At 46.7% G+C, this 24,316-nt stretch overlaps 1 protein-coding gene across 1 annotated transcript in view; it reads left to right on the forward strand.

Annotated features, from left to right (window-relative positions):
• SH3GL1 (SH3 domain containing GRB2 like 1, endophilin A2) overlaps positions 1-24,316 on the forward strand; it is a 140,801-nt gene that overhangs the window by 20,495 nt on the left and 95,990 nt on the right. Inside the window, exon 3 of the mRNA XM_083179331.1 lies at positions 17,667-17,739. Coding sequence (XP_083035457.1) covers positions 17,667-17,739 — 73 coding nt within the window. The remainder of the gene's footprint in view (positions 1-17,666; positions 17,740-24,316) is intronic.

A 24,316-nucleotide genomic window follows, 5' to 3' on the forward strand; every position in this document is an offset into this window, starting at 1 on the left:
ACTGAAGACGCCATTACGCGGGACTACACTGTGGGAGAAGTGCACCGGAATCCCTGCTCCTCTACACGCTACAGGAACAGGTTTTGTCTGCAGCCCTCTGTACCTCAGTATTTGGCTGAGTGTCAGAGAGTATAGTGTCTTTTCTACTGTCATCCATCTGTATACCTTTATAGTTTCAGAGGGTGTTACTGTCCACTGTATTATTGTAACCAGTGCACACAGGGCCTGTCTGTGTTAAAATGTCACAGAAAAACCCCAAAGCAAAGCCAGCTAGGGATTCACCTAAGCTGCATGCTTATACATGCACTAACTGTAAGGAGAATTATTCCTCCATACAGGAGCAAGCTGGTTTGTGTGAACGCTGTTCTGCACAGGACTCCCTGGGGGGCCCCTCAGTCCCAACAGAACCCAGTTGGGCTTCCACTCTCTCAGCAGCCATGAAGGAGTTAGCTACTCAGTTAGCTGCAAACAGAGAGTCGGCTGCGCAGCCATTGCCAGCTCAGCCTGCTGTTGCTGCATCAGAGCCGGCCTGGGTACAGGGTTTATCCACCTCTGTTCAAACCTGAAGGGCCTGAACAAACATCTCTGTATCCCCAAGTTCAGGATGGAGTCCCTCAGGTCTATCCTGCAATCTGGATTTAGTCCAGGTGTCTGCTTCTCTGCAATCTGCATTGAGGGCTCCACCTAAACGCAAAGCACAAGCTCCTTTAGCTTCTAATCAATCAGATGCTGGGGATGACTTGGGTGACCAGGTGCTGGTCGACACAGACGATGATGTTGACATAGATGATGTTGACATAGATGAACCTGATAAGGAGGAAAGAATGACCCAGTCCAGAGTAGACTCCTTAGTTAAAGCTGTTAGGATGTCTCTCAATATACAGGACACCCAGGCCACAGCACCTGACACACTTCTTTTTAAAAAGAAAAAGAAGGAGTTGGCTCTTTTTCCCTCAAATTCAGACTTAAATGAGGTCTTATCTGAAGCGTGGCAACACCCTAACAAAAAGTTTTTAGTGTCCAAACGCCTGATTTCCTTCTTCCCATTCGCTCCAGCGGACCGTAAGAAATGGGAGGAGCCTCCACAGGTTGATGCTCACGTAGCCCGCCTAGTTAAGGCTACTACCCTTCCCATTCCTACAGTGGCCTCTCTTAAGGACCCTACTGATAGGAAGATTGAACACTGCCTAAAATCAGTGTTCTCCAATGCTGGCGTGTCAGCAAGACCAGCTATGGCCTCAGCCTGGGTAGCAAAGGCAATTGCAACTTGGGCTGACTCCCTACAGGAGCAGATTTCCTCAGGCACACGTCGCTCTGAATTGTTATCGACGGTGGACCTCATTAGGGAAGGGGCCACATACCTGGAAGAGGCAGCGGCCCTCTCCTCAAAAATTTCAGCTTCTTCAATTGCTGCCCGGCGTGCACTGTGGCTGCGTACTTGGAACGCAGATTCTGATTCCAAAAAGGCATTGGAGGCCCTTCCATTCTCAGGGAAGGTTCTGTTCGGCTCCGAGCTGGACAAGATTGTAGCCACCATTGCAACGTCCAAAACAGCTTTTCTGCCTTCGGCACCGGCTAGGCCTAGATCTCAGTCCTTTCGGACCTTCCGTCCACAAGGGAGGCCCAGGGGTCAGCCTTCATCAAGGGCGCAGGCCCCCACAAGGCGTCCATCCGCTCCCAAGACCAAACAGTCCTGGGCGGGTCGCCGTCAGGCCCCAAAACAGGCCGACAAGCCCTCAGCATGAGGATCAGGCGGCCCACCAACCACATCAGGTGGGCGGTCGCCTGTTGTCATTTGCCGGGGTTTGGCAGGCCACTACCACCGACAGGTGGGTAAACACCATAGTGGCCCAGGGTTACTCCCTCTCCTTTCAGGGGCGTCCGCCATCTCGGTTTTTCACAACAAGCATGCCCCGGGAGAAGGACAGAGCGGCTGCTCTGACCAGCTCCATTCACACCCTGCTGGCAGCAGGGGTCATAGTACCTGTCCCACTTTCTCAGCGAGGAGCAGGTTTCTACTCAAGCCTGTTCCTGGTGACTGGAACCGGGGGACTTCATGGCATCCCTGGACATCCAGGATGCCTACCTCCATGTGCCAATTCGATCGGACAGCCAGTGCTACCTCAGGTTTGCAGTCAAAAGCAACCACTACCAGTTCATAGCCCTCCCCTTCGGGCTGTCGACCGCGCCACGAATCTTTACAAAGATCATGGCCACCATGGCGGCGGCCCAAAGGGCCCAGGGCGTTCGTCTACTACCATATCTAGACGACCTCTTGATACTGGCTCAATCCGCACAGACACTCCAGAGGCATCTGGAGCTAACTGTTTCCCTCCTACAGACCCACGGCTGGCTCATAAATTGGAAAAAATCCTCAACAACCCCATCACAGCGGATGGTGCATCTAGGAGCCTTGATAGACACAAAAACTCTCAGGGTTTACCTGCCGGAGGACAAGTGGATACCCCTCAGAGACCTCCTGAAACTGTTCCTGAAGCAACAAAGGGTCTCTGTGCACCTGTGCATGAAGGTCCTAGGCAAGATGGTCTCTTGTTACGACATGGCGGAATTTGCGCAGTTCCATTCCAGGCCCCTGCAGAGGGAAATGCTGCGTCACTGGAACCGTTCCCAACCAAGCCTGAAATCGCAGACCTTTGTTCTGTCCAGGCAGACACGTCTGTCGCTCACATGGTGGCTCAGTCCTCTAAACCTTCAAAAAGGGCGCCAGTTTGTCATCCCTCAATGGGTGATGTTAACAACGGACGCCAGCCTCCGAGGATGGGGAGCTGTTCTGGCAGAACATTCCTTCCAAGGCCGTTGGTCGAGGGAGGAGGCGCTGCTCCCAATAAACATACTGGAGCTAAGAGCCATCCTGCTAGCCCTCAAGTCAGCAGGCCCTCTGATTCACTCCAAACCGGTGAAGATTCAATCAGACAATGCCACTGCGGTGGCATACGTCAACCACCAGGGGGGGACCAGGAGCCTAGCAGCCATGAGGGAGGTAACATCAATTCTGCAGTGGGCAGAACATCACCTGTTAGCTTTGTCAGCGGTACACATACCAGGGGTTCAGAACTGGGAGGCCGATTTTCTGAGCCGCCAGGAGGTACAGTCAGGCGAATGGGGGCTCCACGAGGATGTGTTCCAGGAACTAGTCAACAGATGGGGACTCCCGCAAATAGACCTAATGGCCTCAAGCGTCAACAAAAAGTTACCCCGTTACGGGGCTCGCTCCAGGGACCCACAGGCATATCTGGTGGATGCCCTGTCGGCTCCATGGCCATTCTCCCTGGTCTACATTTTTCCTCCAGTGGCACTGCTACCAAGAGTCCTCAGACGCCTCAAACAAGAAGGGACCACAGCAATCCTCCTGGCCCCAGACTGGCCCCGCAGGGCCTGGTACTCAGACCTTCGGGAGATGTCTCTGCAGCCACCTTGGAGACTGCCAGCTCGTCCGGACTTGCTAGTACAAGGACCATGCCTTCATCCGAATCTAGGCAGACTAGCTTTGACGGCGTGGCTCTTGAAACGGAAGTTTTAAGAGAGAAAGGATTTTCATTACCGGTCATAAAAACCATGATAGCAGCAAGGAAACCTGCTTCTTCCCGGATCTACTATCGAATCTGGAATGCCTTTTTCACCTGGTGTGCGAAGAAGAACCTCCCGCCTAGGGAGTTTCGACTTTCCAGGATCCTGGCCTTCTTGCAGGCGGGCCTGGATTTGGGCCTAAGGTTGTCCTCCTTAAAGGTCCAAGTTTCCGCACTCTCTATTTTGTTTCAGCGGAAGTTAGCAAAGAAGATGGCTATACAGACCTTTTTGCAGGGCGTCCTTCACATACAGCCTCCCTTTGTACCCCCAATCCAACCTTGGGACCTCACAGTGGTGCTCTCAGCACTGCAAAGACCACCGTTTGAGCCTCTTGAATCATCAGAGCTCAGGTGGCTAACATGGAAAACAGTGTTTCTACTGGCTATTTCTTCAGCCTGAAGAGTCTCGGACCTGTCAGCCTTGTCGAGTGCATCCCCGTATCTGGTGTTCCACCCGGACAGGGCAGTCTTAAGAACAAAAAAGGAGTTCCTACCCAAAGTTATTTCCAGTTTTCACATAAACCAGGATATTGTTGTTCCTGCCTTTCCCCAGTTGGAGGACTCCCCAGAGTTACGCTCTTTGGATGTTACAAGAGCTTTAAAAGTTTACGTTAACAGGACTCAATCCTTACGCAAGACAGAGGCCCTGTTCGTGCTCTATGATGCAAACAAGAGAGGCTGGCCTGCAACGAAGCAGACATTGGCTCGATGGTTGCGGCTAACTATAAAACAGGCTTATGTATCTTCCAGTAAGCCAGTTCCATCCTCTATCAGAGCCCACTCCACGCGTTCGGTAGCGGCCTCTTGGGCGGCTCATCAGGGAGCCTCTGCAGAACAGTTGTGTCGCGCGGCCACTTGGTCCTCTCCACACACCTTTCTAAAATTTTACCATTTTGACACGTTCGCCAGGGCAGATTCTGCTTTTGGACAACGCGTCATCAGTGCAGCTCAGGTGCGTTCCCTCCCGTAAAAGGGACAGCTTTGGGACGTCCCACTGTCCCAGTGACCACCATTGGCATGAATGAAAAAAGGGGATTTTGGTCCTACCTGTAAAATCCTTTTTTCTGAATCCATGGTGGACACTGGGCGCCCGCCCTCGCACACTGATCTACAGTAATGGGGGTCGGCTTACACCTTCCTGAAACTTATTCTTCCTTCGGGTTGCTGGTTTCTTTCCTGTTTCTCTTCCTTTTCCTGTACCTTGCGGGTAAGCTGTTGAACAAACTGAAGCCTGTAGGGGCGTGGAGGAGGAGGAGCCTGGGCTGCACTTGAAGAACTCTATTCTACTTGGTGCCTGTAGCTGAAGCTCCACCCACACCCCACTGTCCCAGTGTCCACCATGGATTCAGAAAAAAGGATTTTACAGGTAGGACCAAAATCCCCTTATTTTCCTGTGATTGATTGCTGCAATCACAGAAAAATAGCCCAAATTGCAGGTAAATTGCCCAGTGTATGGGGACATTACTCTCCTACAATGGTCAGAATTAAGAGATTGCATCTAGTGTGCTGTTTTAATATTTTAGATGCCATCCTGCTACCATTGAAGCCTTTGCACACTAATCTATTTCAAACTGGGTACACATTACTCAGGTGATCATTAGCCTTTACCCTATCAGCAGCGCGTGTGTGTGTGTGCCCAGTGTTATCCTCTCAATGTTTAAGGAGTTGAGAAGATGTGTTTTCCCTTTCTGTGGACTAGCACTAGTGCTCCTCATTATATTAATCAAACTTTGGAAGGATGTTACCTGAGAAAAACAAATATCTGCATCGTAGCAGTGGTCTGGAAAAAATAAAAATATTTCCTATTCTGGTATGTGGAAGATCTCCCCAAACCTTGATTCTAAAAAGATCGTCTTTTTTGAAAACGTGAGTCCTTATTGTATGATAAGCATGAAATAAGATCAGACTTCACTACAATAAATGTAAGTGTTCAATAGATCAGGTAGGAAATGAAATTTCTCTTTCTTCGATTCCGTTGACACAGCTAACCATGGGATGTAGGATGGTGCCCACAGGAGTGGGTGCTATGCTCGGCTGCTCCTGCAGCCGCCGATTTTATTTTTTTCTTTGTCTTTTTTTTTACTAGAATAGTTAGGTTTTTATTATTTTATTAACTTAACCTAGTGCAGGTTTTCCAGTGTGCTGCTTCTGGGAAGCGCCGCACACTGAGAGCGCAGCAGAGCCTGACAGAAGCGCGTCCTGTCAGTGCTCTGTGTGCAGGGGTATGCTGTCTACACCCACTGCACAGCGTTTAACCTCAGTTGAGAAGAGGTTTCACTGAGCCCTGGGAGTGTCTGGAACCGGCTCCTTATTTAGAAGGGGATCGTGGGGGACAGACCTCCCGCGATGGCGGGCGCCATCTTGGAGGGTTTATAGACTGAATTCCCACTAGAGAAGTGAAGTCTATTAGCTGGACAACTCCAAGTGATCCCAGAGAGAAGGGGAGGCACTGGAGGTGAGGAGAAACACTTGTGGGAGTGGCTAAAGGGGGAAAGGCGCCAATTCTGGTTTCCTACCCCGCTGAAGCAGAGACTTGGTCTCTTGCTGCTCCGTACTGGCGCCATTTCTCTCCATGCTGCGGAGCTGAAGCCTGGCTGTTTCTTCACAGTACAGAGATTACAGTTTCTCCTGGAAAGCACTACCCCCGCTGCAAGCAGACCGATTACACTGTATACATTGCCTTGTACTTTGCCTGACATTATGCACCGTGGGTTAAATATGACTGACACGTGTGGTGATGATGATGCTGCTGCTGAGGGGAGGGGGGGGGGGGGGGGGAGTGCAGGGCATGTTATTGGACTGCAGATTCTGTGAGGTTAAATTAAAATGTGAACAGATGGATCAAGGGGATTTGTGCCCTTCTTGTGAAGCTGTGCCCAGTGGTGCGCAAGCCCTGAGGTCTGAGCAACAAGAAACTGCATGGGCTGCTGCGTTGGGGAGGTCTATGAATACCTTGGCTGAGGCTCTCAATAGGCAAAAGGGTAGCTTTATTAAGTCTCCTGGCCCTAGATCATCCTCCCAGACTTCTATGGGATCCATTGCCCCTTCGCAAGGGGACCCCATGTTACTGCAGGTCATACAGGACACTGCGCAGGGGATTCATAAGATGAATTATTTTTATGGAACAGTTTGCAAAACCTTCCAATGGCCCTTCCTCCAGACAGCCTTCAGCTACACCTCCTCTATTATCTGTGGATTCTGATGACGATGATGGTGTTTGTGAAGATGCTGATGCTTCTGTCCCGGGCATTGAGGATTTAATCCTTGCTGTGAAACAGGCTTTGGACCTGTCTGAAGAGGACCGGGTGTATTTAAACGAATGCGTAAAGAGTCTGTTACATTTCCTTCTGATGAAGGGATGGTCTTATTGTTGGGAGAAGCCTGGAAGTTTCCAGATAATGTGACTATGCAAATATGTACCCCATGCCTGAGGAGCATGTAAAGTTGTGGGAGAAAGTCCCGCTGGTAGACTCTCCTGTGGCTAGATTGTCAAAAGCTTCATCCTTGCCAGTCCAGGGTGGTGCAGCCTTTAAGGACCCAGTAGATAAGAAAGTAGAAGGATGCCTTAAGGCAGTGTTTGAAGGAGTGGGCTATAGACTCCACCCCATTATTGCTTCAGCCTGGGTAGCCAAGGCAATGATTAAGTGGGCTGAGGCTTTGGGAGATCAGTTGCGGATTGATTCCGAGGCCTTTCTCTTAACTGAGATACTCAGATGTGCAGCAGAGTACATCACTGAGGCTGGGGAAGAAGGCGCTAAGATATCCGCCACGTCTGTGTCTGCAAGGTGAGCCGTCTGGCTTAAGGCCTGGGATGCAGATAGCGAATCAAAGAAATCCATAGAGTCATTGGCATTTAAAGGGGAGCTGCTTTTTGGTTCTGAACTAGAGTCCATCATAAAGCAAGCCACAGGGGGAAAGTACTTTTCTTCCTACCACTACTAAAGCTTCAGGTTCAAAATTTGGAGTTTTCAAACCTGCTTTTCGCTCGTCCTTTCAGGGGGGAGCATCCAACAAGGGACAGGTGGGAAAAGGTAGATTCCCAGCTGTTGAAGGAAAAGTTTCCAAATCTAGATTTGGGGCCTTTGGAAAAAAGCAGGTGTCTAAAGGAGAGGATAAATTATTTGCATGACGGGGTGGAGGCTCCCCGTTCTGGGCTCAGAGTGGGGGGTCGCCTCCTGCAGTTTCGGGACCAGTGGGACATCCCTACCTCAGACCCATGGGTTCTTTCAATTGTCTCAAGGGGCTACCGGATAAATCTTAGGGGGATCCTCCGCAGAGATTTCTTCCAACTTCTTTGCCAAAGGAAGCCTGTTCACGTAAGGCCCTTTTGGGGGTGGCATTGGCTCTCAGGGAAAAGGTAGTTGTCCCGGTTACTCAGGAGGAACACAAAGGTTTTTATTCAATTATTTTCTTGGTCCCCAAACCAGACGGGTCGGTCAGACCCATACTGAATTTAAAGTCATTAAATCAGCATCTATGGGCGAATCACTTCCGCATGGAGTCCCTGCGCTCAGTGCTTGGCAGCATAGAGCCAGGGGAATATTTGGCATCTGTGGACATTCGGGATGCATATCTTCATATACCCATATGCAAAGAACATCAGTCCTTACTTCGCTTTGCGATACGGGAGACTTACAGTTCCAGGCTATGCCCTTTGGTCTGGCAACAGCACCAAGGGTATTCACAAAGGTGATGGCTATCATGGCAGCTTCACTCCGGTTGAGAGGGATAGTGATTATTCCTTACTTAGACGATCTGCTATTCAAGGCGGAATCGGAGAAAAAGCTACAGGAACATTTAACAGTGGCGTCACAGTTCTTGCAGGACATTGTGTGGATACTAAATCTTCCCAAGTTCCATCTGTGTTTTACCGTATTCAATATAAAACACTTCTACTCGCATATAAAGCTATTAACCATACTGCACCAGCATATATCTCTGCACTTATCACAAAATATCTCCCATCTCGACCACTCCGCTCTACACAAGATCTGCGTCTCTCTTTTGCACGGATCACTAGCTCCCATTCACTATTACAGGACTTTCATCGGGCTGCTCCCATCCTATGGAATGCCCTTCCACGCACAACAAGACTCTCCACTAGCCTCCAAACTTTCAAGCGTTCCCTGGAAACACACCTCTTCAGGCAAGCCTATCTTATTTAAGTTCTACACGCATAACCCTCTGAGGCACTTATGCATTACATAGCTTCCATTCTGGACCTGTAACTTGGTGGGACTGCTATGCTATTACTGGTGCCTGTCCTTGTGTTTCCCTCCTATATCCCTATAGATTGTAAGCTTGCAGCAGGGCCCTCCTACCTCCAAGTCTGTCTGTTGCTACCCAGTTTGTTTTATCACTGTCTACAATTGTAAAGCGCAACGGAATCTGCTACGCTATATAAGAAACTGTAAATAAATAAATAATCTGATTCCCACACATAGACTGCTGTTTCTGGGGGGAATTGTGGACTCCACTTATACCCGGTTTTCCTACAAGAGTCCAAAGTCAGGGACACCTGTCAGCTGGTATTGATGATCCTACAAGCTGCAAATCCTACGGTTTGGCCCGCTGTGAAACTGCTAGGCAAAATGGTGGCAAATTTCGACAAGCTCCAGTTTGCCAGGTTTTATTCCAGAGTTTTTCAATGGAACATCCTTTCCTGTTGGTCAGGGAATGCCAAAACCAGGAAACCCGAGAGGTTAATTCTATCCCAGGAGACAAGGGATTCCTTAGTCTGGTGAATTGACATAGAAACTTTGCGATCAGTCTCAGGGGTTGGGGGCAGTTTCAGGGCCTGTGGTCCAAACAGGAATCCAGACTGCCAATAAATATATTGGAACTTCGAGCAGTTTGGAAGACTCTACAACAGGCGGAAGGTTGTCTGAAGGTCCTCCCGATCAGGGTACAGTCGGACAACGCCACGGCGGTGGCTTACCTGAATCGTCAGGGCGGGACTCGCAGCAGGATGGTGATACAGGAAGTCTTGCGGATTTTCAACTGGGCAGAAATCAACATTCTTATTGTCTGCAATGTTCATTCCGGGGATCCGGAATATAGAGGCGGATTTCCTCAGCAGAGAGGACCTGCTGGAGGGTCAATTGTCATTACTCCCAGAAGTGGATCTGATGGCCTCCAGGAACAACTGTCAGGTTCCAAGATTCTTTTCCAGGACCAGGGATACAACCGCTTGGGCGGTGGATGCTATGATGGTTCCGTGGCACTTTTGCCTGGCCTACACCCCCTCCCCCGCGGGTGCGGAGAAGGGTTAAGTCTTAACAAGTGCAAGCCATTTTGATTGCACTAGACTGGCCCAAGAGGTTGTGGTATTTGGACGTTCAGAGATTATCAACAGACTCTTGGGCACCTTCCTCTTCGACAGCACCTTCTAAGGCAAGGACCTTTTCTACACCTGGACTTACCTCGACTAAATTTGACAGCCTGGCTTTTGAGACCTCCTTACTAAAGAAGAAAGTATTGTCTGAGGCAGTTATCCAGACTATGCTAAGGGCTTGTAAGCCGGTGTCGGCTGCAAATTACCATGGAGTCTGGAAAATTTACATTGGGTGGTGTGAGCGTCAGAAGGTTCACACATCCAGGTTCAAGGTGGCTAGATTGTTGGATTTCCTTCAAGATGTTTTCTCTACAGGTTTGGGATTACAGTCCCTAAAGGTACATATTTCTGTGTTTATCCATTTTCTTTCAGAAAAGGATAGCTTTTTTTGCCTGAGACCTTTTTGCAGGGTGTTACCAGGCTAAAACCCCCGTATAGGCAGCCAGTGGTGCCTTGGGATTTATCGTTTGTTCTGTTAGTGTTGCAGAATCCTCCTTTTGAACCGTTAAGGTCGGCTGACCTAAAATATGTTTCTTGGAAATTAACTTTTCTGTTAGCCATTGCTTCGGCTAGACGTGTGTCGGAGTTAGGAGCTTTGTCCTGTAAATCTCCACATTTAATTTTTTATTTTTTATGAAGATAGGGCTGTGCTTCGAACAGTTCCTAAGTTTTTACCAAAAGTGGTTTCTTTCTTTCATTTAAACCAGAAGATTGTGCTCCCGGTATTTTCACCTCCTGAAGGGGTTAAACATAGGGACAAGCGAATTTATGTGGAAAGGGATCCCCAAGATGGATCTGTTGTTGGTGTTGTATGATGTGCATAAGAGAGGGTGGCCTGCTTCTAAGCAGACCATTGCCAGGTGGTTAAGGTCAGTAATTTCCTTCGCTTACACCAAGGTGGGTAGACCTGTTCCGTCTCGGATAAATGCACATACCACCAGGTCAGTTGCTTCCTCTTGGGCTGTGCGTCATGGAGCTACAGCTGAGCAGTTGTGCAGGGCTGCCACTTGGTCCTCTGTTCACACCTTTTCCAAATTTTACAGGTTCCATGAGTTCGCGTCAGAGGACGGTTCATTTGGACGGGCAATGATGAGAACTGGCAGTCTGAGTGTACCCTCCCAAAGCATTGGCTCGTGAACGTCCCATGGTTAGCTGTGTCACCGGACTGGACGAAAGAGAAAAGGGGATTTTTGTAAGAACTTACCGTTCGAACCCCTTTCTGAGTCCATTCCGGTGACACAGCGATCCCTCCCTTACACTCAGTAAGTCTTACCCTTCATGCATGTTATGGTTATATGATTGTGCATGTGAGATGTCGGGCATTTTACGGAGTTGTGTATCCTAGTGTGCTTTAGAAAATGAACTGAAGCATGATGGGATGCGGAAGGGAGGAGCCTGCAACCAGAGGAAAGATTTCCGCATAGGTGCTTTGGCTCCTGCGGACCCTCCTACATCCCATGGTTAGCTGTGTCACCGGAATGGACTCGGAGAAAGGGGTTCGAATGGTTCTTACAAAAATCCCCTTTTTCTAAATTTCTGCCATACAAGCAAAACATATGGTGAAAATGTAGTTTGAGGGGAGTCCCTTCTTTCAAACATGTTTACTTTGGGGGGGGTACTCAATTAAAGCTTTTTTTTAGCTAAAATAAAAATCGATGAACAAACTTTTTGGGTCTTTGTTTTTTACATTTTATTTAAGTTATTTTGTGCAAAAATGTCCGTGCTTGGACTACTGCAATGCCGCTACCTGTATATATTGCAGCGCACACATTTTAAAACTATGCTTGAAGTGTGTGTTTTGTTTTTTTTTTTGTTTTTTTTTTACTTTTTATTGAAGCTTCTGCATAAAAATGAGCCATACATAGTATTCAGCAAAATATAAACTGACAGTAATAGTACATACCTATATTTAAACAATGTAATTGTAACATCAGACATGTAGTATGATTCAACAACTATATGGTTTATGCTAAATTTAAGATATTCATTTTCAAAGAAATTAGACAGGAAGTTAAATGTTTTAGTAAATGACGGTACTGTGATGCAGAACTCCCACGCCATATTTTTCAAATTTTTCTCTAACCGATACAATTAAACAGGGACCGTTTTCTCAACGGCCCATGTTATGTCTATAATATTGTAATGTTTTAAGATACTTAAAACTAAATTATCATAGCAATAAACAACTGTAAATAAATTGAGCATATCGAAATGAAGGTGGAAGAACAAAATGATTGCAAATTATTTCTAACCTACTGCAATGGGGCAAGTAATGGAAATATTAGTTGTAGTAATCCCAACTGGGAGCTAAATTCCGAATAATATCAAAATAATCTAGCTATTTTACGTCAGTATTTAGGAATAGTAGGTGTGTGTGTTTGTTTGTTTGTGTGTGGGGTGCATAGGGTGGGGGGGAGCAATTGGGGAAGAAATAGAATATTTTTATATTAAAGAACCAAAGCAAAATGGGAGTCCTAAATTATGGGCCTCACAGCATATCAGCAGTTAGTCCATAGAGTCTAAAGGAGGGTAGAAGCTTCAGCAATGAACGTCCATAATGAGTAAACATGGGCAATCACTGACATGCATGTATAACAACAATCACATGTGGTCTTAACCAGGCAAGCCATCTCGTAGAAGAAATTGTAAAAATATTAAGTAGCATCGTAAGACCATACTGAGAATTATAGGATATAGATTCAATTAAATACCTGAGAAAACATTGTCAGTGACTGATAGTGGTCAAAACCAGAATAACAAGTATACATATTCATAGCATAATATTTATGTCACTGAACCTATGAGGCCTCGCAACACTGACAGACTCAAAGAGGAGCAAGGCCAATATATAACCATTCGCAGCCGGATAGAGTGTATACTTAATTCTTAATGGCCCTTGATGTGATCCATTAAAAGCTTGTACCAATATTTCCTCTATGTTGCAAGTATTAGTCTGAGCCATGGATAAAGCTGATGTCATGATCTGCAAGGGTAAACTGAAAGAGTTAATTCCGCGACTCCTACCAGGAGAAAACTCTAAATTGAGCTCTGCAGCAATGGGCGTGAGGTCAGAAGAGATAGGAACTTCGCTATGATGTGTCAGTGAAATAATCAGTCTCCAAATGGGTCTGTGATATAGGGGGTGTTTCCACAGTAAGAGGCTGTTCTTCCAGGGACCCCTGCGTCTTATCAAGGAGAGACATTAAGCGGTTGAATCTGATATCAAAATAGGACATCAGCAACCGAGATACCTCTGTAGCCATGGAGGTGATAGTAGCACCAGACATAGTGACAGAGTAATTATCAACGTACTGGCCAATATCCTGAAGGGAAGATATTCAAAAATGTACAGCAATACTAAGTAAGGTCAAAACAGCAAGAGGTTGTCAAATATATCCCAGCCGAGGGAGTGAAGACAACTTTTAAGTGTGGTTTGTAAACGAGTAGGATTATTGTTCTGGCTCTCCTAGTCGGGCACCAGATCGCCTGGAAAACATCAAAGATCCCTGTGTGTAGTAGCTATAAACAGTGTCCAGGTCAAACAGGGAGTCCTGAACTTCTTCCCCGCATGAGTTCTGACAGGCAACAAGGATAGGAATTCATCCACACTGAGGTTCACCCAGTCTAAATCAGCCAAGCAGTGCTCTCCAGGGATGGGGGAGGTGGACGAGCAGGGCTTCAGTCTGTCACAGCCACCTATATGCCGAGTCTCCCTGCTGCGCTCCACCTGGTTTCCACCCCGCGCTCCGTCTGTAGCTCTCTCCAGCCGTGAAGACCAGACCCAGTCAAAGACACTCCCAGCCCTGCAGAAAGGGCGAACAGGGGCCCTCTTTGTCAGATGCAGGCCGCCTTAGCATTCTTCTCCTGCCGCTCAGCTTTCTCAGATAGCACCCCAAGTGAAGGTAGGGTTACTTGGCAAATGTCGCCCCGACAGTTCCACCGTGTAGTCTGTAAGCAGTCACCACGAGGGGTATCTATTGTGGGGGTGGGAAGGTGCAGTTTGTCCCTAGATGAGGTCTTAAGGGATGAATCCACCACCGCACGGGATTGGGTATAAAGCAGATGTAGCTCACCTTTCCTTTCAGTTCCGATTAGAGGACAATGCGCCTCAGAAGCGAGGATAGACAGCAAAATGAGCCTCCGGCAGCTAATTCAGCTCCACGCCGGGTTTCGCGCCAAATGTCTGGCGGTCATACAGGCCGCCAACGTATGCGGCCGGATTCCGGTGTTCTGTAGGCTCCCAGGATGAAAGTGGTATCAATCGAATCCCCTACACTTGTGCTTTCTCACAAAGTAGATATATAATCTAAAAGCAGATTACAATTTTACAGATTTTCAGAGTGTCACCTGAGGAGCTAGGTTAAAATGCGGCCATACTAGATGCCCCGCCCATCGGAAGTCCGTGTGTTTTTTTTTATTTATTTTTTTATTATTCTTACAGAAGCATAAGTTGTGTATCTTCATTTGTACCCACAGTCGCCTAGTACCTTCAACAGCTGTAATTTCTGGGAGTTCAGATAGACCCTGCAAAGCCCAAGGCATCAATCTCTGAATGAGAACATTTCTATCAAATCATATCATTTTGTGTGTGGCAAAGTCTAATGATCTTATGGTTGTTGGTCTTTACTGTAGGTATGCTACTTTGACCAAGCTGGCATATGTGGAATATAGAAATGCTCAAAAGGATGGGATCTTCTGATAACGTTCCCACAAAACAATTAGTTCTCGCACACAATTTACATGTTGCTTTTTTTTTCTATAATCTCAAAAACTAAAGAAGAAAATACAATTAGTTACCCCTACATTATTTTACTCTTTCCCAAATATCTAAATAACCATTGGAAAATGTTTATTTATGATTTAAGGCTGATTAGTTCAGCCAGCGGTTCTCAAACACTGTCCTTAAGGCACCATAGCAGTCCAGTGTATAAATGCAGGTGAATTAACCCTTTGAGTGCAAAGTGAATTTGTCAATATTGGTGTAAAAATTGCCAAGCAAACCTTTTTATTCCTCATTACCTGTAAGGTTTACCTTTTATATAGGAAATACATTGCTCAAACAACAACTTAAACACAATGTATCTCCAAGTCAATCATACTTCTGTGAAATCAAACTGTCCACTTAGGAAGCAACACTGATTGACAATCAATTTTGCATGCTGTTGTGCAAATGGAATGGACAACAAGTGAAAATTACAGGCAATTAGCAAGACACCCCCAATAAAGGTGTTGTTCTGCAGGTGGTGACCAGAGACCATTTCTCAGCTCCTATGCTTTCTGGCTGATGTTTTGGTAACTTTTGAAAGCCGGTGGTGCTTTCACTCTAGTGGTAGCATGAGACGGAATCTACAACCCACACAAGTGGCTCAGTTAGTGCAGCTCATCCAGGATATCACATCAATGCGAGCTGTGGGAAGGTGGTTTGCTGTGTCTGTCAGCATAGTGTCAGGAGATGTGGAGGAGGCGGTAGGAGGGCAACAACCCAGCAGCAGGACCGCTTCCTCCGCCTTTGTGCAAGGAGGAACAGGAGGAGCACTGGCAGAGCCCTGCAAAATGACCTCCAGCAGGCCACGTGCATGTGTCGACTCAAACGGTCAGAAAGAGACTCCATGAGGGTAGTATGAGGGCCTGACGTCCACAGGTGGAGGTTGGGCTTACAGCCCAACACCGTGCAGGACGTTTGAAATTTGCCAGAGAACACCAAGAATGGCAAATTCGCCACTGGCGCCCTGTGCTCTTCAAAGATAAAAGCAGGTTCACACTAATCAAATGTGACAAAGTCTGGAGACGCCAAGGAGAACGTTCTGCTGCCCGCAACATCTTTCAGCATGACCGGTTTGGCAGTGGGTCAGTAATGGTGTGGGGGCATTTCTTTGGGGGGCCGCACAGCCCTCCATGTGCTCGCCAGAGGTAGCCTGACTGTCATTCGGAACCGAGATAAGATCCTCAGACCCCTTGTGAGACCATATGCTGGTGTGGTTGGCCTTGGGGTTCCTCCTAATGCAAGACAATGCTAGATCTCATGTGGCTGGAGTGTGTCAGCAGTTCCTGCAAGAGGAAGGCATTGATGCAATGGACTGGCCCGCCTGTTCCCTAGCCCTGAATCCAATTGAGCACATCTGGGACATCATGTCTCGCTCCATCTCGCAATAAAAAAAGAATGGAAATCACGGTACTTATGTATTATCTGGGCTCCCATGTTAAATGCACCCCATTTTTTCATACCCCTACTATCCAACTACACATGGAGTTGATTTTATATAGTGTGGCGAGCGCAGCGAGCCACCGTGCCCGAAGCGTGGTGAGTGCAGCGAGCCCCACGAGGGGACGCGGTCTCATAAGAAAAACGGGAGCCCAGATATTACATAAGTACCGAAATCACAATAGAGAAATGATGTCCAGAAGTTGATGGATGCTTTAGTCCAGGTCTGGGTAGAGATCCCTCAGGAGACCATCCGCCACCTCATCAGGAGCATGTCCAGTCGTTGTAGAGTGATACAGGCACGTGGAGGCCACACACACTACTGAGCCTCATTTTGACTTGTTTTAAGGACATTACGTTAAAGTTGGATCAGCCTGTAGTGTGTTTTTTCACTTTAATTTTGAGTGGGACTCCAAATCCAGACCTCCATGGGTTAATTAATTTGATTTCCATTGATTATTTGTGTGATTTTGTTAGCAAATTCAACAATGTAAAGAACAAAGTATTTAATAAGAATATTTAATTCATTCAGATCTAGGATGTGTTATGTTAGTGTTCCCTTTATCTTTTTAAGCACTGTATAATGTGTTCCTAGACCAGATGTATTTGAATTTATATAACAATGTGAGCGACGCTGGCATTTTTAGAAGATATTTTGCACATCTCTCACAGATGTTGGCACTCAAAGTGTTCGATTTGTACTTCATTGCCTTACATCTGTGCACAACCATGGATATTCCTGAAACTTTTTTTTATCTTGCCAATCTGTCTGGTTGGCATGAAAATCAAAACAGTTTTGGGAGCAACTGACAATTGACCATTTGCTCCTAAACATGGATACAGGAAAGAATGGTCATTCAGACAAATTGGTTAAATCAATTTATGCAGAAGACTGCTTTTGTCCATTTTCTAATTTATGGGAGCAAATAGTTTATTGTAATTTTGTAGATTTTCATTCCAACCATCCATATTGGAAAGATATTCTTATAGTGTGTATGAGCCTCCACAAATAATAAATTAGTATGTCCCTGATTGTGGAGAAGAGGAGTAGTCATGTTATTCAGTTGCCCTTCTTTTCACTTCCATCAAGTTATTCACATGAAAATAGAAGTATATTACAGCTGTAGTGAATAACCAGGACGTCATTAGTTCTCAAACAGGCAAAAGGATATGTTACAACATCAGTCTCAGGTCTGCAAACAGGAGTCCTACTGTGGTCCTTAAGGTATTAGCCAGATAATCCTAGTCCGGTAGGTGGGAGAGTGGGTCTGGACAGCGCTGTGCATTTTATGTATGTTGTTTGCCACATTAAAATGGTATTATACTATGCCATATACTTCTATTGTCATGAACTTCTTTTCTGAATCAGGGAGGTGTTCATTTATTATTTGTGGAGGCGCTTTACTACAGTGGACATCAAATCGTTGTTCTTGCATGTTAACCTGTCTGACACTATTTTTGCGCACTCTGTGGGAGTCCAAGGTTCCTTTATTTAAACTGTTTTTCGTCTTTCTTATATAATGCTAATCTTGTGTTTCTCCAGAAAGTGGATGTTACAAGTAAAGCTGTGGCTGATGTACTAGCTAAAACCACTGAGTATCTGCAGCCAAACCCAGGTAACTTCTGTGCTTCTGTACTATTTGTATTTATTTTTCTTAATATTGTACCTTTTTTATGCTGTCATATGCAATAAGTTGACACTAGGTCCATACTGGTGATAATGCATTGTAGATAATTCTACCCTTTCTCTATCATTGATAGGCACTTGTAACTTAGTATATCGTTCAACAGCACAGCAGTAGGTATTGCCAACGTTTCGGGAATTTAACCCTTTATCGAGACATGACTTTCTCTAACATCCATAGGGTATACTGGGAAGCAATTAGTACAATGGGGTATAGATGGGGTCCAGAGTAGCCAGTGCACATAAGCTTTTGTTCCCTGAGTGCTGGCTCCTCTCCTCTATGCCCCCTCCCACAGCCCAGTTTAGAAAAATGTGCCCTCTGGGCCGGTTGTATTTCTTGGTGTGCCAGAATTGTTTTTGGTACTTTTTGTAGTTTCACGGCATCACCTTACGCTACGATGTCCGCGTAGGCCAACGGCAGCCTAGCGTAGTAGTACGTTTATTTATAAGGCGCCGCAAAGTGTCCGCAGCGCCGTACATAGTAAACAAAAATCAAAGGTAACGTACAGGATGTGTTGAAAAATACAGTATAAATAGGGGTATAGCTGGTAGAACTAAAATCAGCATCAGTTCAGAAGTAGGTGTCAAAATTGTCGAGGAGACTGAAGATGAAGTAGAGGAAGGGAAGAACAGGACAGGAGCACAGGTGAGGTAATGAGGTAGGGTGAGTACGTGAGGAAGGAGGACCCTACTCATAAGAGTTAACATATTAAAAATAGGTGGGTGGACGAACGAAATACAATAGGATAAGTAGTAACGGAGGGGAACGGAGGCAGGATAGGAGGATCAAAAGAGGTTAGGAGGAGTGATAGGCTAGTCGAAAAAAGTGGGTTTTGAGGGAGCGTAGTCAGTGTAGTGTCCCTGAGGCAGCCCTGCGTAGTCAGCATAGTATCCCTGTCTGGCAGCGTAGTCACCGTGCTGTCTCCGCGAGCTGCAGCTCTGTCCCCTGTGTCCCTGGCAAGCCTAGTGAGCACCTCTCACACAGCGCTGGTAACCGCCAGATCCCCTGCGCCGGCGGAGAGGCGCTCCATCTACCTGAGATGCACGAGCATCTCATACACTTGTACGGCAACACTGCCCGTGTCCGCTTCAGGAAGATGGTCAGGGGTTCGGTAGCGCGTGCGTCTCGTTCACAAAGGGGAGGTGCGGGCGCAAGTGTCTCATGCACAATAAGGGACGCATTTGCCAGTGCTCCATGTTGTTAAGGACAAGAAGAGGAAAAGGACTGCTTTCAGGGGAACGCACTAAAAGAATCGAGTCATAAAATATAACTTTTAATTAGTTATGATTAATAATCCCACAATAAACTTATTAGGGAATACAGCGAAAAATTAGAGGTTAAAATATATTAGGACATACAAACATGTACACACTATGTGCTCAAAAAGTAGGAAATATAGTGTTTTTTAAAAATTACACTTGAATCCTGCCTGAAAGATGCCTGTCAAATTAGTAGCTAGTGATGTAGTGTTATACACAAAGAGATACCCTTATATGTGGGTTTTGCTGCTATCGGTATGTACGGTTTTCCTTTTATTACCACTTATGTGAGTACCCCATTAATACTTCATCATATTCCCTGAAGTGGGGTCACAGAGATAATGATCAAACTGTTCCTGTCTGACACCTTTATTGGTGGACAGTCCCTTGGTGCCACCTACTGGTGGTTAACCATAACAGTTTTAAATATAATAGTTTGCTATGATTGTCTTTATTATTTATCTTTTGGTGCCACCTACTGGTGGTTAACCAAAATTGATTGGACTTCGTCTCAGACTTGGTTTGTACAGTGGTCTGCTGATTTTATTGGGGCTCACAAGGGAAACATAAAAAGGAAAATGAAGTTTTATTATTTCTCATATCAACACACTTTTGGAGCAAATAACCAAGATGTGAGTGGTTAGATGATGTAAGATTTCACAATGTCTTAGGGTTACTCAGTTTGTGTTTGGAGCGCTCAGGTAGCCATTTCATGCTAAAGAGTGGGATTTGAATTATCCCCTATTAGTCACTCTTATAGCCAACAACAGCCTATGGCCCTTATTCTGGTTGGTGCGGCCAGAGCCGCACACGGGGCTCCGGCCGCACAAACCAATCCCCGCCCACCCTACGGATCGCCACGGCCGTCCGTACACGGACGGCTGGCGATCCACATAAAAATGGTGGAGGCGTACGCCTCCACCATGGTGGGAGCTGCCCCCTGCATTCGATGGTCGTCGACCATCGAAGGCAGGTCCGCACGCCCCGGCAGCTCCCGCAAGCTGAGACCACACGGACAATCGTCCGTGTGGTAGCTTGTATGGGGGCTGAAAGCTGACATCCGGCGACGTCAGCTTTCCGCCCCCATGAGTTGCGTCATGCCCTCATTACCATGCATACGCCCCGCGTTTGCATGGGAACGCCCATGAAACGCGGGGCGTACACATAGGGAAATGAGGGCATGAAGCCTCTCACGCCCCTATACGCCCCCTTTGCGGCGGACGAAATACGTCTGCGGCGAAGGGGGCTGCACATGCGCAGATTGACCTCTGCGCATGTGCAGAGTAAAAACATCGGCGGTACGGCCGCACGCGGGCCGTACCGTCCGAATCTGAATAAGGGCCTATGTGAGGTTGTTTCTACCTGCTTCACCTTGGGTGTTGTTTTCAACACCTAGGTGGTCTTGTAGCGCCCTATTAAGCTAACATCACAAATATCAACAATTTAAGCTAACAGGCATATCAGACAGTAGGTACTAGCCAACGCAAGCGTTTCGCTGGTTTTTCAGCTTTTTCAAGGCCTTGAAAAAGCTGAAAAACCAGCGAAACGCTTGCGTTGGCTAGTACCTACTGTCTGATATGCCTGTTAGCTTAAATTGTTGATATTTGTGATGTTAGCTTAATAGGGCGCTACAAGACCACCTAGGTGTTGAAAACAACACCCAAGGTGAAGCAGGTAGAAACAACCTCACATAGGCTGTTGTTGGCTATAAGAGTGACTAATAGGGGATAATTCAAATCCCACTCTTTAGCATGAAATGGCTACCTGAGCGCTCCAAACACAAACTGAGTAACCCTAAGACATTGTGAAATCTTACATCATCTAACCACTCACATCTTGGTTATTTGCTCCAAAAGTGTGTTGATATGAGAAATAATAAAACTTCATTTTCCTTTTTATGTTTCCCTTGTGAGCCCCAATAAAATCAGCAGACCACTGTACAAACCAAGTCTGAGACGAAGTCCAATCAATTTTGGTTAACCACCAGTAGGTGGCACCAAAAGATAAATAATAAAGACAATCATAGCAAACTATTATATTTAAAACTGTTATGGTTAACCACCAGTAGGTGGCACCAAGGGACTGTCCACCAATAAAGGTGTCAGACAGGAACAGTTTGATCATTATCTCTGTGACCCCACTTCAGGGAATATGATGAAGTATTAATGGGGTACTCACATAAGTGGTAATAAAAGGAAAACCGTACATACCGATAGCAGCAAAACCCACATATAAGGGTATCTCTTTGTGTATAACACTACATCACTAGCTACTAATTTGACAGGCATCTTTCAGGCAGGATTCAAGTGTAATTTTTAAAAAACACTATATTTCCTACTTTTTGAGCACATAGTGTGTACATGTTTGTATGTCCTAATATATTTTAACCTCTAATTTTTCGCTGTATTCCCTAATAAGTTTATTGTGGGATTATTAATCATAACTAATTAAAAGTTATATTTTATGACTCGATTCTTTTAGTGCGTTCCCCTGAAAGCAGTCCTTTTCCTCTTCTTGTCCTTAACATTATAAACCTGACTGCTGGGAACAGCACCCCCTCCTACCTATAATTGAAAATTGGGGTTCTTTCTGAAAAAGTGGAAAATATTTGGTGTGCAGGCGTGCAAACAAGCTTCCCAGTGGAGCCACAATACGCCACAGTGCTCCATGTTACATACTGGCAAATGCCTCCATTTCAAACCCCCACCATCCACACCAGCCCGAAGCGCGGCGAGCGCACGCGGTACGCGTTCTCCCGACCTGTTCATACCCCCACTATTTGCATTGGCGTGGAGTTGATTCTATGAAGCGTGGCGAGCGGACGTGGAATACACATCAAGTCATCTGTGTCCCCTCGTGGGGCTCGCTGTGCTCGCCACACTTTATAGAATCAACTCTACGCCGATGTGGATAGTGGGGTTATGATCAAGTCAGGAGGACACGTACCGCATCCCCTCGCGGGGTACGCTTCAGGCTGACGTGGATAGTGGGGGTGTTTCAGGAACACATTCACACCTCTCATGTCAGGCAGGTTAAAAATGGTCAATGGTTCCCACACAATGTAATAAGCGCTGACACAGCGCTGACTGACTATGCTAACTGCGTTTTTTTTGTTACTTTGTACAGTTTGACTGGCACCAGACTTTTGGGCAGGACATGGCACCAAACTTTTGGAGGGTTAATGGTCCGTGTCCCTGGCGACCAAATTCTTCCTGAGGGTGCCGCTCTGCAGTCAGAGGAGACTAGCATGCGTGCCCGCCACCTAACAGCGCCAAAGTCAGATGTCGCGGCGAGTATACGTGGGTAGTCCTGTCCGTGGGCTCCCCGGGCATTGCTAAGCCGCTAACAGGCTGGCGGATAAAGAGGACACTTCTGTGCCATTGCTGGGCAGAGCTTCCTTTGAGTGGGACGATGGGCACCATTGATACAGCAGCACGCAGCCTGGCAGCATGGTCCGCTTCCCCGGGACTTCTCTATGCCAAAGATTGGTAAAGTGGGTGTTAAAGGGATATAGATATAGATAGATACATATACAGATGAGAAAGCCGGTGATTTCATCGCACTACTGTCATTATTTGGAAAAAATATCTATCCTGGTGTGCGAAGGAAAAGCTTCTACCTGCAGGTTTTAAGCTGGACTGTTTCCTGCAGTTTTTGCATGCGGGTCTGGATCTTGGCCAGCATCTCGGAACCCTAAAGGTTCAGATTTCGTCCTCGTCCGTGTTCTTCCAGAAGAAATTTGCAGTTCTGCCTGAGGTGGAGACCTTTCTCCAGGGTGTTCTTCATATTCAACCTTTCTTTGTGCCGCCTATAGCACCATGGGATCTAGATGCGGTGTTGAAGTTTCTGCAGTCTTGAACCTCTAGCAACAATAGATGTGAAGTACCTTATGTGGCATACAGTAATGCTGCTGGCCCTAGCTTCGACTAGGCGTGTATCTGAATTGGGAGCCTTGTCATGTGAGAGTCCTTACCTCATCTTTCACAAGGATAGAGCAGAGCTCAGAACACGACAGCAGTTCCTGCTGAAGGTGGTCTCGGAATTCAACCTCAATCAAGCTATTGTGGTTTCGTGCACATAATCCTGATTATCGTGAGAGCTTTATAGACCTATGTCAGAAGGACGGCTCGGATTCGCAAGACAAAATAGCCTCTTTGTGCTGTGGAGGGGGTTGTCAGGCTTCTAAGCAGTCGATGCTCATTGGATTTGGATATCGGCAGCGTTACCAGTCCCTGCTTCGGTGAAAGCTCACTTGACGAGAGTGGTGGATCTTCCTGGGCAGCTGCCAGGGGAATCTCAGCCTTACAACTTTGCAGAGCTGTGACGTGGTCAGGGACACATACGTTTTGCAGTTTACAACTTTGACACCCTGGCCAAAACAGATATTCAGTTTGGACAGGCAATGCTGCATAAGTCTCCGCCAGTTCTGGAAGATTTGGGACATCCCAAGCGTATTTAGACCCCAGCATCCTATATGGATGCTAGAGAAAATAGGCTTTTAATTACCTACTGTTAAATCCTTTTCTCGTAGTCCATATGGGATACTGGATGCCCACCTAAGTGCGAAGCTTTCTGCAAGTTAGATCAGTTAGAACCCAAGCAGCAGCTTCTGTTCTTGGGGATGTTACTGGACGCTGGTTCAGAGGGTATTCCTGCTCGAAGACAAGGCAAGGACAATCCAGTCCATGGTAAGGGTGGTCTTGACCCTTTCAGTGCATATGCCTTCTGGGAATAATTGTGGCGTCCTACGAGGCTATTCAGTTTGGTCGTTTCCACGCCAGATCCTTTCAGGTAGACTCCTGAACAAGTGGTCGGGCTCGCATATCCACATGCGCAAGGTTGTGCGCCTGTCACCACAGGCGAGAATATCCCTGCTTTTATGGCTACACCTACCTCACCTGCTGGAGGGTCACTTCTTCGGGATCCAACATTGAATCCTGTTAACCATGGACGCCAGTCTCAGGTGCTCGGGGCAGTGACCCAGGGTGACAGTTCCAGGGTCGCTGGTCAAGTCGGGAGACCTCTCTTCATCCTCAACATCCTGGAGCTCAGAGCGATATACAATGCTCTGGTTCAGGCCTCTCCCTTTCTCCAAAACCAAGCTGTTCAGTTGGACAATGCTACAGTGGTAGCATATGTGAATCTACAAGGTGTAGCGAAGAGCAGGGCAACTATGCAGGAGGTATACAGGTTTCCTCTACCTCCCCATGGCAGCTGTACTATGGGTTTCCCCCTCATTAGGTAGATCT

This window comes from Crinia signifera, chromosome 1 (assembly GCF_055691185.1).
Source record: "Crinia signifera chromosome 1, ASM5569118v1, whole genome shotgun sequence".
NCBI lineage: Eukaryota > Metazoa > Chordata > Amphibia > Anura > Myobatrachidae > Crinia > Crinia signifera.